A 15,075-nucleotide genomic window follows, 5' to 3' on the forward strand; every position below is an offset into this window, starting at 1 on the left:
TTGTATGCTTGACCAGAACATTTATTTGGAAATTATATGGCAGAATTCTAAAATGGCATAAACTCTGAAGAAACAGAACTAACCAGTAAGACTTGCCTCTTGCCATATCTGAGAGGAACAAATTACACAGCTCCATTTCAACTGACTCCTGTAAGAATAAGTGTAGAAGGAAGGAGGTTGTAGCTTCAGACGTTGTGTTGAGAAATAAGGGACCTTCCCACGTGATAGCTAATCCAGTCAAAATAAGTGGCCACTCTGGTGTAAACACCCGGGAACTCTGGTTGTCCACAGTTTTCACCCCAGCTCACAACACCCCAAACATAAGTCACGTTGTTTACATCCTCGCAGACCAGGGGCCCTCCAGAGTCTCCTTTGCAGGCATCTATGGACCCATCGTTGGTACCTGAGAGAGAGAAATCACATTTCCTTCCATCTGTCAGGGCCACTGTCCCGCTGTCCTGCCTTCTGGAAAGACTCGCACTTTTTTGAGCTTTCCTGATAGGGAAGCCCATGGGTCCCTATGGGGATTGCAATGCAGCATGGGAAATCATTTTTAACCTTCTGTTTGTGGCTAGCACAGTCTTCCTGCTCGTCTTTTGTCTTCTGCACTGCTGTGTAAGGGGATGCAGATATAACATGGAAGTATCCGAAGCAGACTCATACAGTGCATATCCCAGGTTCACCACGGGGCACTTACCTGCACATAGCATTTCTTTCTCATAGTAGCGGTCCTGGTAAAACTGAGAGCAGTTGTCCATTAGCTTAACTTCACCCCATCTAAGTGAGTAGACCCTTTGGTTATCTATACAAAGTGAGAAAGCAGACATTTAGAAGCCACAAATGAGAAACCTAAATAAAGGTGGTCATAACTTAGTCAACCATGAAGAAGATAAATGAACCTACATTACTATTACATGTATTAATCATTGACACTAAGTGTTAATATGTTAGATATTAACACTTCCTTGGCACATTTAAATCATAGTCTCTTCATATCCTTAGTCTCTAGAATTATCTTTCTAAATTTAAATGAACAGTTAAGGAAAGTTATTGAACATGTGAACTGAAGTCACAGCCATTTAGTAAAGAGCTGACCCTCGTGGTGCCTGAGCTGTGACTCTTTCCTGTTGCTGGGATCAGTAGGGGAATGGCATAGGAGGCAGGGCCTGCTCACATGTATATTTTTGGTGTCTTTTTACAGCTCCTAATTTCCTTGACGTTACTATTAAAAAACAGCCTCAAAGAAGCCAGAAAACACACATGAAGTTGTCAACATGCACATGTGTTTGTGTGTGAAGAAGTCCCTATTTAAATGATCTGAGCTGATGGGCAAGGAGATAGGACTCTCTTCACATTGAAGTCGAAGTTTGGGGAAGGAGAAAGGCCGGGTGCTCCTGACTGACAGACCATGGAAAATGAGAGAAGCGTAAGCGCATTCAGAGGTGGGTGGGGCGAGGAGCGAGGCTTCATCCCAGGTTCCCCTCTTTTTAGCTCACAGCAAATTTATGATGCAGTTTTCCATTCAATGCCTGCTTGCTCACTATGCAAAGTTCCGAGAGCTCAGGGGCTAGGCCTGCCTCATTGCTTAGCAATATCCAGAATCTCCTTGCACAAAGTAGTTGCTTAACAAATACTTAATGTAATTAGTGACTGCATAAAATCACAGTCATGTAATTGCATACCTTACAGGTCCAAATCACTCTCCCTGCCTACATCTCAGCACTGTGCTGAGCAACACGGTATATGATCTCTCTACACCTACTCTCTCAGGAGGTCCATTCAAAATAAAAATGTTTAATAGCCCTTCTCTAGGTCAAATATACAGCAAATCTAATTGATCTCAAGGATGGTCTTGAACCCCTTGATCCTTCTGCTTCTGGGATTATAGATGTGTACCATCAGAGAACACATTTGGTCTCTTGTTTTTGGTCCTGGGGATGAAACCCAGGAACCTGCACATGCTGGACAAGCACTGTCTCATTAAGCTACATCTCCAGTTCTCTGTGGTCCTCCCACAATGAGAGTCTGAGCAGCGATGGAGGTCATGAGCCCAGGCAGGCAAGCCCTTCCTGGATGGGCGCCCACTTTTCTGTACAGGCTGTTTCTCTGAGTACTGCAGTGATCCCTTGCATGTCTACTCCTATCTCCGACCCCAGAGGTAAAGCACATACCTTTCTCTCGACCCCATCCAGAGATGACGCACATGTCGTTTGGCTGGAATAGATATGGAGACCATGGGACACACGCAGGGACAGAATTAGGGAGCTCACATTCTTTCTTGCCCGCTTGCTTTTTCATTTCAATCAGAGCTATGTCATTTTGGTAGGTGGTTCCACTGTAGTTCTCATGAACAATAACTCTGCTCACTCTCTGAACTGCCAACTCCAAGTTAGGTTTCAGCCAGTCTAACAATGCAGTCCACACTTGGTAGTTGCGGTATCTACTGGGTCTATAAGAGAAAGGAAATGTGTATCAAGGAAACGATATAGAGGTTGATGCTTCCTTCCTTATAGTCTTTCCGTTAAAGGATGACTTTCAGTTTCTGAATTTTTATATTGGTGAGATGAAGCTGTAAAATTAAATTTATTTAGGGTAGGGTTAGCTGAGTGGTAAATGGAGAGAGTGGGTCCCCAGCTGTTCCTATGATCTCATTTTCTAACCTTTCCAAATAATGAAGTATTTGTCACAAAAGGGATCGTCCATAGGCAAAATACTTGAATATTTAAAATATCTTCTTAAATTATATCCTCAGTATCTTATTGAAAATTATCTGTAATCTTGTTTTCTCATCAAATAGCATAAACTGAACAAAATTTATCTTTCCTTAACTTTTGGCTCAGACGGTCATATTATAGTTCAACAGCAATTCCTAGGAGATAATATGTTTGGATGTTTTTATTTATACTTAAGTATCCCAAGAATGCTGTCATCCTGTTGATTTGGTGTATTATAGGCTCAGGGATCATAAATGTTCCTTGGAGGTTAACCCTGTTCATATGGCTTAGTGGACACAGATGTAGTGTTTACCAGCTACAGACAAGGTGTTGTACCAGTCACTGGGGTGAATTAGCAAAACCAGAAAGCATTGAGAAATCACGTATCACTAAATGGGTGATCACAACGACGATGAGATATAGTCTATGAGAAGGGAGAGGCGTGATCAGGAGAAAGGCTTTTTAGAACTTATCAGGAAGGCTTTGATTGAAAGCACTGGGGGAAGATTCCATAGAAAATTAAGGGTTGAGTTGAGATCTGAGTGAAGAGCAACCTTAACTAGGCAAGGGAGTCAAGGAAGCTCATGTCAGGCAGGGGAAGAATAAGGATATACGAGGGTCTCTTTGCGGAGGAAGCAATTGCTTTTGAGTATCTGAAGAAGCCCAGAGTTAATGGATCAACAGTCAGGCAGGAGGTGATGGTGTGGGGCAGGATGAGACTGGTGAAGGGAAGGAAGGCCAACTCATGTAAGGCCTTCCGTGATATATATGTGTTGACATTTTTGTTTTGATGCTGTCTGAAGAGACTGCAAAACTCTCGAATTGCATGTAGCTGCACCAGAGGACAGACAGGTAGGGCAGTGGATAGACAGAGTGCATGTAGCTAAGGCAATTGGACAAGTCCTGTAATCCAGATGACAAACAGAAGCAGGATGATAACAAAGGAGTAAGACTCGGGAAGCATTTAAACATTAAGAATTAAAGAGGAATTAATTAACGAAGTAATTCTTGAGAAGAATTAGACATTAAGAGTGCCTGTGCTGCAGGGAGGTTGGGAGAGTGGAATAGGATGGTTCTTAGATGTCTGCCTGTGATAACTACCTAACTCGTGTTTGTTAAGACAGGAAACCATATTTAAGAGAACTGGAATATGTCCAAGTAGGCCTTGGACATTTGGAATTCAGTATTCTCTCTCAGTGTGTGTGTGTGTGTGTGTGTGTGTGTGTGTGTGTGTATGTTTATGTTTGGGAGGGGGAAATATGTGCACATACATGTGTGTGCACGTGAAGACCAGAGATAAATCTTGGGGCTTGTTCCTCAGGCACTGCCCACCTTGTTTTTGTTGCAAGATCTGTCATTGGTCTGGAACTTACCAAGTAGGCCAGGCTGGCTGGCCAGCAAGCTCCAAGGAGCTCCCTCCCCAGTGGCTGGCATTCCAAACACATGCCACCACACCGAGCCTAAAATAATAACTGTGGTGTCAGTTCTGCTGCTCAGATTCAGCTCTTCATGCTCGTATAGCAAGTGCCGACTGAACCGTCTCTCCAGCCCCCAATGTCATTGTATGTAGCCGGGAACTACAGATGGGTGTTGACTGTTGGCAGTGGTTGGAGGAAAGTCTCTATTGCGGTTGCCTCTCAGTCACCGTAGAGTGGGCTGTTGGAGCCACAGAGAACTTTCAGAAGAATGAGTAAGAGGGGAAGAGGAAGCCAGGTGAACATTGAAGCACTCCAACTCTTCAGAGGTGCTGTGAGGCAAGCACAGAGACAACCTAGAAGGACAGCAGAGGAGGTACAGCTGAGGGTGGGGGCGGGGGAGAAACCAGGGAGATGCTGAGCTGCAGAAACTAAGAGAGAAGCATCTTCAAGAAGGAAGAAGAAGAGGGCCTTGCTGTTCCCATCCATGGAGGTTTTCCCAGGTGTCACTGAACACACAATTCATCATTCAGTATAAACACCACCTCTCACAAAGTTAGGTCACCGGAAAATTAGTTACAGAGGCTTTTGTCCTAATTTTAATCAAATGCTAATGATGTCCTGGCTCTACCTAACTGGTTGTATAGCTTCCGCTAAGTTGCTTATTTAGCTTCTCGGTTCAGTATACTTATCTGCAGAGTAGGAGGAGTCCTGGTAAGCCCCTAAAATTGTTGAGAAGGCCAAAGAAGGCAACATGTGAAGGTGTCTGACCTAGGAAGTGCTCGATAAACAGCACGTTCACTCTGAAGTCCAAACTGAGGCCAGAAGCTTTTTGCAAATTGCCTTTGATTTGTCAGTGGACCAAAACCTTTGGAAGATTGCAATCCCATCACTATGCTGGGCTGAATTTTATCTGATGCATTGTGGGTGTCCTGATCCCCTGAATTTGGAGATGGTGCTTTTAACCAGGCAATTAAGATTAAATGGCATCACAAGGGTTGGGCTTTAAGCCAGTGAGGCAGGGGTCTTCATGGGGACAAAGAGTATCTTAGAGCAGCATGTGTACAGAAGAAACCTCTGAAGGGCACAGGGAGAAGGGAGTACACACAAGCCCAAAGGGACTCCAGGAAGAGCCAGTGCTCCAGTTGAGCTTGACCATCTATGTTATTTGTTGGCAAAGTAATACAGCCTCGTGTAATGCTCCTTGATGAACATGTGTCAGACTTGTATTTTTCTTTTGTCACAATCCAAAGCTGAGGCCATATTATGCCTAACCTGTTTCTCTGACCTGAGACTTTCAAAACCCTGTCAGAGGGTGCACAGTATGATCAGTCTTCAGCACATGAGTTCCCTCTGTCCACTGGCTCTTCCCACCCCATCCTCACCCCCTGACCCCAACAGTGTTTCTCTGTGTAGCCTTGGCTGTCTTGGACTCACTTTGTAGACCAGGTTGGCCTCCAACTCACAGCAATCTGCCTGCCACTGAGTGCTGGGATTATATGCTCGGCTTGTCCACCGGCTCTTTTATGATTCAAAGTCTGTCAGGAGCAGACCCCACACCCCTACACTTGAGCGATCTTCCCAATAGCAACCCGCGTAGTACCCCTACCTGGTACAATTCCTTCCCTTCAAAGCAGCTTTCATCATGGCACATGTAAATCATTTATCCATATTCAAAGCGCAAGCCAGCCAATGCTGGATCAGTTTATCAGACAATTAACACTGAGCATTGGACATTTCCTTTATTGCTTCGAACACACTTTAAATGCATTAAGGGTATGTGGATTTGAAAAACTGATCTGTGGTTGTGGAGTAAAACTAGCTCTTTAAATGTCCTTGTTATGGAAAGAGCAGAGGGAATGCCAGGTTAGCATTACCCCTTCGTGAATGCTCAGTCATAAACTCTTCCAGACAGCTTTGTCCTAGCATGGTGCAAATGAGCCAAATAAAGTCATATGGCATTTAAGCTCTGCCCTCACTGCAGCTTAGCACCTGGTCTGTGGAGAACAAAGTGGGTTCTGAGGGACTGGTTCCTTCAGTCCAGGTCATGAAGGCATTTAAGAGATGACAGAGCAGAAATTAATTTCTCACACAAGCCTTTATCTGTCATCTACCATCATCTCTATTATTTGTTTCTCATGTTTCAAGAGTTCTAAAACCCACTGAGGACATTCTTACCTGACACAGTGTGCAGCAGTCAGAACCCAGCAGCCACCAATATAAATTCCCCCGCAGGTGATTTTTTCGCCATCCCTAATTGCCACCTGCCACGGGTGGTCGCCCTGTAACAGACATTTGTGTGGTTACTGGATGGTGTCACACAAGGTGACCCGAGGACATTTCCACATAAGGACCTGGTCTCCTGTGAGTACAGCGTCCCTCACTTCTTTCTGACTCAGGCTGGTCCTTGGAGGTACTGGGATTTGGGTGCAGGCTTACCACCTTTGCTGGCTTCCCTCCAATCACTCTTTTCCTTCGAGTGTGTGTGTTTCTTTTGACGCCACAGGATAGTTTAGGTAATAGGGACTTCATCCGTTTTCTTTCTTTAAGAAAGGAAGAGGGTGTATCATTATTTCCCCAAAACCGCTATCTTGCGGATAGAAACTTCTTGGTTCTATCTATTTATACCCATCCATCCATCTGTCCATCTATCTATCTGTCTGTCTGTCTATAAGTGCATGCACATGTCTATTTGAAACCAGAAGTTAACCATCAGACACCTTCCTCAATCACTTCCCATCTCATTTTTTGAGAGTCTCTCACTAAACCTGGGATCCACTGATTGGCTAGGTTGGCTGGCCAATGTGCTTCAATGATCTGTACCTCTCTTTCTTCAGCCTAGCACTGGCATTACAGACACGTACCACCACAGGGCTCCTTACTTGGGTGCTGGGATCTAAACTCAGGTCCTGCTACTTGTGAATAGATTATATACGTAACACATGCACACACATTATCTAGTGTATGACAAAGCAGCCCTATTCATCAGTAATCGTTTTGGGGATTAAACAGTGCTGTTTACCTTAACAGGAAAATCTGAGGCAAGATTAAAATTGACTTGATTTTCTGAAGTTCTGACGGAAAGTGGACTTGGGGTGGAAAGCTGGCCGAGAAGTTAAACATTTACCAGCCTCTGATAGATGAAAGATGCCACATGACCAGGCATTACTACAACGAGAACTCAGGGTGAAGGATGTGCCACATTTTGAACTCATCAGAATAAGATTATGATATAGAGCAATGCATCTTTCATTGTTGTGGTTTTTACTTTCTAGGAGAAAATCTTTTTTCAAAAAATATCAATACGATAGCACGTACTTTGTGTTTGGGCCCACACTAAATGTTCCATATATTTTGTCTCATATATATTTATATAATTAATAACTTATCTCCATGTATATTAATCCTGAGAGATCATATGTCAGGGACTCTGGATGATTGAATCAGCAGGCCTCCTAGGGGAGCATATACATGTGATGTATTTGTCAACAAGAAACCATGCTAGAGCAAGACTCAAAGGGTGACGCTGCAAGGGAATGCATCAGAAAGGAAGAAAATGGGACTGGAAGGATTTTTTTTTCATTCTCTCTCTGTATTTGCCTTGTCATGAAAAGGTCAATAAATAGTTTCTTCCAATGAGAAAGGACACTTCATATTACTAATGATTTCTTTGGGCATATCAAGAGGAGGTAGGATCCTAAGGAAGAGAAGTTGCAAGTGAACATAAAGAAATTTACTTTGGTCTAGTCTATTCTATAAACTGAGTTGAGGGAAGAGTGTGATGATCTTAAGGTTTTATTTAGACTCTTGCAGTAAGAGAACTAGCCTCATTCATGGAAGTACGTGAAACCAGGATGGGTGGAATATGAAAACAAATATTATCTCTAGTACACAAAAAAAATGGGGTGTATATGAAAAGCCCTCTTATCTGTAAATAGGAAGTAGAAATATTTTACTCAGTGGCTTATTTAGGAAATTATTTACTAATTTGAGACCCTGGAAATTAGAAGTTGATATCATATTAATTTCATTTTAAAATATCCCAAAACCAACTGGTACATAATCTAAGGTGAGAGAGGTGATAAAATTAAATAGTCAATAAAAACAACGGATCAAAAGTCAGTCTTGCTACCTTCAATAAATTACTCCCTTCTCATGAATGTACATCTAACTCAGTTTGGCTCTTACTGCACAAGTGCCCAGGATACAGGGCTTCAGGATTCCCTGCTACCGTGATTTATAACACTGAGAAGACACAGATCTACTTAACTAATGTAGATTATTTCCCATTTCAGAAGATGTTTGAAATCTAGTTATTTTTGACAAAACTAAACTGACAAAGCTCTTATCTCTAAGGAAAAACTCCATGTGGAAGTGTGTCACTGCAGAATCATTCATTTTAACTAACCTGGCTTTAAGAGCAACTCTCAATAATATGAGCTTGCTTTTCTTAAAAGCAATGGGGAAGGAGAAAGACAGTGTTACATTTTCTTTTACTTAAACCAATATCAAAATTAATTTCTATTTGAATTGATTATATATGCAATACATGCATACATATTATATATTATTGTGTATATTATACACATGGTATATACATGGTTGTTACTAAGATGAAACCATGAACTACCAGTAAAAAAAAAAAAAATGTTAACTACCAGTAAAAAAAAAATGTTAACTCACCTATGCTCATATCAGGAGTCAAAATTTCTATTTCTTCAGTTTCATTTCCTGTGATAAACAACAGAAAATCCAAGTGGTTAATGTCAGGTCTCTTAGAGAAAATTCAATCATTAAAGTGACTTAACTCTGATAATTTTGAATATTGCTTTCTTTTTATAGACAAACACCCGAAGCATGTCGTCTGGTTTCCTCCCGATAGCTGAGCACCTGTAAAGATGCAGATGAACCCTGTAGGAATCCCTGCTGGAGATGGGTGGCAGGGAAGAAAGAGAACTTCTCCCTCTATTCTCGTTATGTCCAGCTCTTTACATGGTAAAGAGAATAGCCAAGGAGCCCATGCGGGCATCAAAAAGGCTGCCCTACATGGCACATCATGAGGTGCACAGAGATATCTTAATGATTTTCATGTAGGATTGGCTAGATAGCAATGTGATCTGGGGTACAAAACTCAAAGAAAAGGGGTGCCCTGCTTCCTTAGACTGTTGCTTACACTTATGTGGACCTATCCACCCTGCCATCCCAAGACACCTTGTCAGATAGCATCACACTCCCTGTCGCCTTCAGGTCCACAGGCATATCCCTGCCAACATGCAGCTCTGTTTAGGATGAGGATAAAGCTGGGGACAGAGCAGGCCAGTCTAACAACTCAACTTTGACACGGCGGTCTAAGATTTTGTTCCTGGATTTCTCAAGTTCTCTTTGGAACAGGCAAATAGGGGTCTATTATATCACATACCTAAGTTGTGTCCCCAGGCACAAAGGGCTTCACTCAGAGGTATTCGCATGAGTACACGTGTAAATCAGAGATGACTAAAATATTAACATTAAATGCTCAACAAAGGCAAGTAAGGGAAGTCCAGTGCAGCTCAAGTGTTCTGGGCATGAGAAGAGTGAAAAGCTTCAAAGGCACAAGCCAGAGGAAAAGCAATTGATGTCTTTGGTGCTGTAAAAATGAAGGATTTCCATTTTTTCACATTTAATGTTGCACACATGTGTAAGTATTGTGTACTTGTGGCCATAAGGACGTGTGTGGAAGTCAGAGGACAACCTGAAAGTGTCAGTTCTCCTTCCACTATTCCTGGGGATTGGACTCAAGCAGTCAGATGCGATGGCAACTGCTCTTATCCGCTTATCCAGCTTGCTGACCCAAAACTAAGAATTTCTTTTCAATAGGTTTTTATCACGGATGGAGCCAGTTGACAGAGAGGTGACAGAATAAAGATATTTGTGATGTTTAAAGTTGACAAAGGGTTAACATCTAGACTGTAAAGGGGACCTCTGCAAACCAGTAAGAGAGAAGACTGCAGTGAAAGATGTCTATGTGAGCCGCTGAGAAGATGTGAAAAATGGGCGAAAGGAAAGAAAAGGCAGAAGGACAACCTGCAAAAATACCAGTAGACCCGTGACTCTTACCCAAGCCATTGCCTATTATCAGTGTCTAAGCTAGCAATTAACGATGCCATCACCTGGCAGTTGGCAAGCAGCACTGTGTAAAGATGGATAGTGATCTACGTTGGTGGGTGAGGAGGAAGTCCAGACAGCATAGATTGATGTGAGAACTGGTCCTTAAGGCTACTTGTCGATTAAGGAGTTGCTGCTTACCGCAAGAATTAAGCTCTTGCCAGGTTGATGTTTCAAAGGGATTTATACATTTGTGGAGAAGATGTTTATCACAGCACAGTGGTGGGCTGATAGTTCACTGCTCAAAAATATTGAGTAAATTGAGAAAGCTGAATTTGCATTTTAGGCAGCAGCTAGAAGCAGCAGAGTGGATTTACACATAGCAACATGGTCAGAGCCTTCAAATCCAAAGATACAAAAAAAAAAAAAAAGATCTACAATACAGTGAAAGATATGTGATCACTAGATCACAGAGTACATTGGAGAAGAAAGCACACATGCAAAGCCACACGTACATTCAACCACACTAGAATAATTGGCAGGGAAATAGGATTAAGAACTGGGGGTATGAGATAAGCAGGACTGGCCTAGAAAGAACCAGTCTGATCACATAAAAAGACCTGAGCAGTGCCATCTTCACTGATGTCTGAAGCTAGAGAGGGAAGAAGGAGGGAGGAAAAGGAGAAGAGGAGTAAGTGGGGGTGAGCAGCAGCTTCAGAGGGATGAGGATGACAAGTGAGATGGAACACAAGGTATTAACTGAGAAGTGACACTTAGGGCAAGGGTTGATTCTAAGGTAGGTCACCTCCAGAATTCTTAAGAAATTCTAAGGAAAACCACAAGCCTGTGGCATTATGTGTGTTGGGGACTTGAGTCATTTTATATGAATGGCCAGGGGAGGTAGGGGTGAAGAGATGAGACAGGAGAATCTACTAATACTCTGAAAATGTCATAATGATAGCTAATACGTTCTATGCTAAGTTTTTTAAAAACGTAGCTCCAAGGAGCTGGAGTATTTGGGGATACCAAGTATATGAAATAAACATCAAAATCTGAAATCTGTTATAGTTCCTCTTGTGTCAGTTCCTTTAAAAGCTTGGTTTTGTGGGGGAAAAAATAAGGGAGACAAGAACTGTGTTGTGCAAAGGCGCCAGGTGCGGGGAAACACCCACTGTGGGTGGTGTTCCCATGGGTGTGACTGACAGTTTTTCTCACCGAAGAGAAGCCTCTGCCAGCTAAACAGCTGAGAAAACTGGGGTCTTGCTTGTGCACGCTCGTACCATACTCAGTTAAAAAAAAAAATCACCTTTTTCTTTCTTTTTTTTTTTTTTGCAATATTCTAATATTTTAATAAAAACTTACCTCGATCTGACCGTGCAGGGCCTGAAGAACAACAAAACACAAAAGCAGAGTTTTACAGCAGTGAAGAATAACTTTAACGGCGGGAAAAATAAAACCTACATCATGTTATTACACATGTACCCAAACTAGAATTATAAAATTTCTATTAAGAAACAGATTTACCTTTATGAACCTTAGGCCACCTGGCTTCTAAAATCAAAAGGAAACAAAACATTACTACAAAGAGATTGTTAAGTAAAACACTTGCAAATAATTAATATTCCAGAAACTGTAACAACTTAAAATTAATGGTAACAAGGATTAAAAAAAAAAAAAAAAGAAGCCAAATATCATGCCATTTTAAATTACACTTTATTCACTTTGTATCCCCCCATAAGCCCCTCCCTTTTTTCCCTCCCAATCCCACCTTCCCTCCCGCTTCTTCACACGTGCTCCTCCCCAAGTCCACTGACAGGGGAGGTCCTCCTCTCCTTCCTTCTGATCTTAGTCTATCAGATCTCATCAGGAGTGGCTGCATTGTTATCTTCTGTGGCCTGGTAAGGCTGCTCCCCCCTCGGGGGGGGGGGGTGATCAAAGAGCAGGCCAATCAGATTATGTCAGAGGCAGTTCCTCTTCCTATTACTATGTAACCCACTTGGATATTAAAAGGGGTCTTCTCTGGGAAGACCCCTGTGTTCAAATTTTCTGATTCTGTTGCTCTCCTTATGGAGTTCCTGCACTCTCCAGATCTTACTGTTTCCCACTTCTTACATAAGATTCCATGCACTCTGCCCAACAGTTGGAATTATTTTAACCTTAAAAGAGATTAGTTATTTAGAAACATCTGTACACATACTCAAAAGCAAAATTATTATACAATTGTACGAAATTATAACTATTTTTAACTTACACTAACAAACAGGGTATTCTGTTTTTTTTCATCTTGACACAAACCTGGACTATTTGGGAGGAGAGACTCTTGAAAGAGAAAATGTCTCCCCAAGAGATTGGCCTGTAGGCAAGTTTGTGGGCATTTTCTTGATTAATGATTGATGTGGGAGGTAGGAGGGCCCAGCCCACTGCAGGCAGGGCTACCCCTGGGCAGGTGGTCCTGGGTTGTAAGAAAACAGGCTGAGCAAGCCACGTGAAACAAGCCACTAAATAGCATTCTTCCAGGGCTTCTGCTTGAGTTTCCTCAGTGATGAAGTGTGTCCTGAGAGTAGGATGGAATAAACCTTTTCTTTCTCAAGTTGTTTTTGGTCATGGTGTTTTAGCACAGCGACAGAAACCCAAGTATGACAGAGAACTTCTAAGAGGTAAATGCGATTGAGAGATGATACGAGCTTGCTTTGATTCAATGACTTTGATCTGGCTACTTAATAGTCAGTGTGGTGGTTTGAATAGGTCTGGCCCCCATGGACTCATGTGTGTGAATGCTTGGCCCATGGGGAGTGGGCCTATTAGGAGGTGTGGCCTTGTTGGGTCCTCTTCATAGCAACAGAACATTGACTGAGACAGTAGGCACACATTCCACAGTGCACATATAGAGAGGACAACCTGTGCGTTGAACTCAGGTCATCAGGCTTAGTAGCTGATACTTTTACCCACTGCTCCATCTCACTGACCTCTCATAGCACTTTTGTTTTCACTGAATGTTCACTTATTTCTCTTATTTGTTGTTTTTCTTCCTCTGCTGAGACTTAAAAATCTACAAAGAGTAGATATCTTTATTTATCTTTGAGACAAAGTTTTGCCGTGTAGCCCCTGCTTTTTAAGAGCTTGCTAAGCAGGCCACACTGACCTCACATTTACAGCCATCCTCCTGCCTCTGTTTGCTGACTGCTGATATTTCATGCCAGCTTGGGTAGGGCTTTTGAAATGATATCACTATCATGGCTCTGTTATCTAGAACAGGGCCAGGGGTATATAACAATAAAGGCTCACTTAGGAAGGAAAGAATACAATACTTATATTTTCCCTTCAGAGCCTCATGGCTGAAAACAAAAAGTCAGTGTGGAAAAGAATAGGTTCATAATAACTTTTTTTTAACCATTTGGAGTCATTCATTGAGACTTGGTAAATAACAGGAATAACAAAGTATTACATGTTATTAAACATTTCTACCATTAATTGTATCACATGAAAATGAAACAGTGAGAGTTTATTCCCCTATAATTTTAGTTCATACATACAGAAACTGATAAAATGAGCAATCAACATTTTATAGCCTTTTGCTGACATAATGGATATAGACAGCAATTTCAGGTCTGCTAAGACTATAGGTGAATGATTGAGATGGAGCTTTTCAATGCAGACCTTAAACTTACCAGGGGAAATCTTAACATCAGTAGAAGTGAAATGGTGAAGCAACCAAAATTCACTCTACCACCTCATCAAAAATTCATGCCACGCATCTAACCAAGTCTATGAATCTAGAATAAGGATCACTGCCCAATGGGTGTAGCAGCCTTGCCAGGCCACAGAGGAAGAGGATGCAAGCAGTCCTGATGATGGTAAGGGAGGAGGTCTCCCCCTTTCTGAGGACTAGGGGAGGGAACAAGAGGAATGGAGGGTGGGACAGAGATGAAGGAGTGGGCTGCAATTGGGGTAAAAAGTGAATAAATTATAAAAAAATAAATTACAAAAACAAAGTTAATGATCAATTGTAACATCCATGTTCCTGGGTATCTTGGTTTGAATATGTTAACTTAAAAGATGCCTTTTTTTGTTGTTGTTAGGAAAATTTGAACATGGCTGTTATTAAATGATGCAAGAGAGTATTACTATTTTCAGGACCACTTATGAGAGAGAAGCTTAAGATATAGTGTTCTTATATGAGAGAGGTATATAAATTAAGTGACATGGTATCTGAAGCTTTTTAAATACTGCAACAAACAAACAAACAAACTGGAAGACAGAAAGAGCATGACTAGCAAACATGCTGTCACAGTTGGAAGATGGTTCCCAGGAGATCATGCTAATGTCATATCTTTTTATATATGATAATGTGTGCTGTGATAACAAGTAGCTATAAAGAGAGGGTCACCCAACCATTATTCAAGTGCCTGCTCACCAACAGTGCCACTCAGAGCTCTTACCTATGACCACTTAAGGTTGTGATTTACCTAAGGAGAGGTCTCACACTTCAGGGTCCAGTATAAAATAGAATGGCCACAGAATTTTGGATTACCTTCACAACCACTCTCATCTTCTCCTGTAATGCAGTCCACCTCACCATTACACTTATACTGGTTTGGAATGCACACTCCGGACTTACATAAGAAAGCTTTACCTCGGCAACCTGTGTGAACACAAGTACAACTTATTTCTACTCTTCAGTGTTGAGAGAGGTGGGGGCTGAGGCAGCAGCTCCATGCTTGTATAGCTTGTGAGAGGCCCTGGGCTCAGTCCCCAACACACACACATATACACGCACGCACACACACACACACCACATGCTTGCACACATATGAAATGAGACCTTGTGTTTAATAACGGAGCTGTTTTGACATTTTCAGTCA

General features: G+C 42.0%; 1 protein-coding gene across 4 annotated transcripts in view; it reads right to left on the bottom strand.

Moving 5' to 3' along the window:
• Positions 1-15,075, bottom strand: part of Cfi (complement factor I) — a 45,822-nt gene continuing 30,747 nt past the window's right edge. For 2 of the 4 annotated variants that reach the window (XM_060392697.1, XM_060392700.1), the window contains 9 exons: positions 14,745-14,855; positions 11,738-11,764; positions 11,576-11,596; positions 8,813-8,860; positions 6,569-6,672; positions 6,308-6,411; positions 2,172-2,449; positions 698-802; positions 1-403 (listed from right to left, as the gene is read on the bottom strand). In XM_060392697.1, coding sequence (XP_060248680.1) covers positions 186-403; positions 698-802; positions 2,172-2,449; positions 6,308-6,411; positions 6,569-6,672; positions 8,813-8,860; positions 11,576-11,596; positions 11,738-11,764; positions 14,745-14,855 — 1,016 coding nt within the window. In that variant the 3' untranslated portion in view covers positions 1-185. Of the gene's footprint in view, positions 803-2,171; positions 2,450-6,307; positions 6,412-6,568; positions 6,673-8,812; positions 8,861-11,575; positions 11,597-11,737; positions 11,765-14,744; positions 14,856-15,075 lie in introns of all 4 variants that reach the window. The other 2 variants (XM_060392699.1, XM_060392698.1) reach the window with 2 other exon arrangements.

The sequence above is a fragment of the Meriones unguiculatus genome, chromosome 10 (assembly GCF_030254825.1).
Source record: "Meriones unguiculatus strain TT.TT164.6M chromosome 10, Bangor_MerUng_6.1, whole genome shotgun sequence".
Classification (NCBI taxonomy): Eukaryota; Metazoa; Chordata; class Mammalia; order Rodentia; family Muridae; genus Meriones; species Meriones unguiculatus.